Source organism: Phytophthora parasitica (genome assembly GCF_000247585.1).
Source record: "Phytophthora parasitica INRA-310 unplaced genomic scaffold supercont2.81, whole genome shotgun sequence".
In the NCBI taxonomy this organism is placed as follows: domain Eukaryota; phylum Oomycota; class Peronosporomycetes; order Peronosporales; family Peronosporaceae; genus Phytophthora; species Phytophthora nicotianae.
This window is the reverse complement of record NW_008649067.1, coordinates 28,157-29,732: the sequence shown is the minus strand read 5'-3', so window position 1 is coordinate 29,732 and position 1,576 is coordinate 28,157. Positions and strand designations below refer to the sequence as shown.

General features: G+C 50.5%; 2 protein-coding genes across 3 annotated transcripts in view; one reads left to right on the top strand and one right to left on the bottom strand.

Annotated features, from left to right (window-relative positions):
- Window positions 1–402: 402 nt before the first annotated feature.
- PPTG_18147 lies at window positions 403–1,356 on the top strand. Of its 2 annotated transcripts, XM_008916260.1 has the most exons (3): window positions 403–584; window positions 647–847; window positions 974–1,356. In XM_008916260.1, the coding sequence occupies exons 1-3, from the start codon at window positions 477–479 to the stop codon at window positions 1,151–1,153; spliced, it is 489 nt and encodes a 162-aa protein (XP_008914508.1). In that variant the 5' UTR covers window positions 403–476; the 3' UTR covers window positions 1,154–1,356. The 2 variants fall into 2 exon arrangements, with proteins under 2 accessions (XP_008914508.1, XP_008914507.1); XM_008916259.1 differs by having other exon boundaries at window positions 647–1,356.
- A 154-nt stretch (window positions 1,357–1,510) lies between these two features.
- The window catches only part of PPTG_18146 (hypothetical protein), a gene marked incomplete at both ends in the record, with an annotated part of 4,126 nt that continues 4,060 nt past the window's right edge, over window positions 1,511–1,576 (bottom strand). The window contains one exon of the mRNA XM_008916258.1: window positions 1,511–1,530. Coding sequence (XP_008914506.1) covers window positions 1,511–1,530 — 20 coding nt within the window. The remainder of the gene's footprint in view (window positions 1,531–1,576) is intronic.

The following is a 1,576-nucleotide window of genomic DNA, read 5'->3' as shown; positions in this document are numbered from 1 at the left end:
ATACGAGACACTCGCGCGTGACGCCGTATATGATGCCGTTGTCAATTATTGAGCCTATGAGGCGCTTTCATACCCTGTATTCGCTGTCTGCTACTTTGTCCAACGACGGTAGCAGCTCGCGTACATCTTCTTCTTGTTTTCATGAACAATTTAGAACTGAGAGCAAATGGAAAGATTCGATTGCTATACTGTAGTGGGAGGAGATAAATCTAGGCTCTCGACTGAACAATGATGTTCGAATTAAAAAAAAGAGAGTGGCTTCTGTGCCCATCTGAGAGCGGGTCTTTTCTTTGTTATCCCCTAATCCTTGTATGCCTTGCCCGTCCCTGTGCATGTACTCTATCCGAACGGGGGTGTATACAGGTATACAGGTACGAGTGGCTTCTGGCTCCTCATTCGAGAAATTTGCGAAGCGGCGAGAATGGAGCGTCGACCGCGTTCCGCACAGAAGCGCCGGCAGCACGCTTCTCCGATTGATGATGACAGCGCCAGCGACAACAGCGACAGCACTAGGTCAGACGCAGTTTGACTCGTGGGAGTCATTTCATGCCTACCTTAATGCGTACATGGCGCAGACGTACCAGGTTCGCAACGCTATGCGTTTGTGCGAGGTTGTTGCGGTCTTCTAACAAACTGCACCTGTCAGAGCTTTCGCATCCGTACCAACAACAAGGTCCAGGAGCGCAACCGCAAGATCAAGAAGCAGAATGCCACAGCTCCTCTGATCCCAGAGGAGTGGATCTGGTACAACAAGACCCTTGTATGCACCCACGCTGGCAGCTACAAGACGCGCGGCAAAGGCAAGCGACCGCGTCAGGAAGTCCGATCGACTGAGTGTTGTGCACAGGTATGTATTCTCTTCGTTTGGGCCCAGATGGGCAAAACATTGGCGAGTTGGGCTCAGATGGGGACGCTTGATGCTGGATGGGCTCGGATGAGCTTTGTTAATGACAATATATGTGTTCTTCCTCAGATTAACGCTTGTGTCCGCGTCGTCAACGGCAGCACACACGACCCTGTGTTCGCGTTGTGCGTTACTACAGCGAAGCTGCAGCATAACCACCCGCTGACCCTTTCCAACTACGAGCAGTACTCGTCAGTTTGTACAGCGCTTGCGCCTTCCAGGGTGGAGACGGTAGATGTTTTGCGCTAGGCGGGGAGCATGAGCTCAAAACTGAAGGAGCTGCACCTACTATCTAATGAGGTTCGTTCAAGTTGTCGAGGATACGTGTTTAGTGGCCTGTGAGGTGTTTGCAGGCGCACCTTCGCCGGGGCTGATTGACAAGAAGACGCCACAGTATCTGCGCTACAGATACCTTAGCTTGTGCATTTAAATACATTGAATTTTTGAGCAAAGCTAGTTGTGAAGTGCGAATGAAAATGTTGTAACTTGCTGTCATTCCAACATGAGACTTTGTCCCCAATGATCAGCAGCACTGAGTGCGCGACAGACAACAGCGCGTCCGGTTAAACGCATCAAACGCGTATACAAGCGTGACACATCAAAATATTACCTAACTGGCTCTTTTGCTAGATGGGGACAGATGGGCACAAATGGTCGTAAGTGGGAGACAGA

What these genes read in the sequence shown, in the direction of transcription:
- PPTG_18147 (XM_008916259.1), top strand. Translation starts at nt 477, where the DNA reads ATGATGACAGCGCCAGCGACAACAGCGACAGCACTAGGTCAGACGCAG. An exon ending in ACATGGCGCAGACGTACCAG is followed by an intron (nt 585 to 646) that starts GTTCGCAACGCT and finishes TGCACCTGTCAG; the next exon opens with AGCTTTCGCATCCGTACCAA.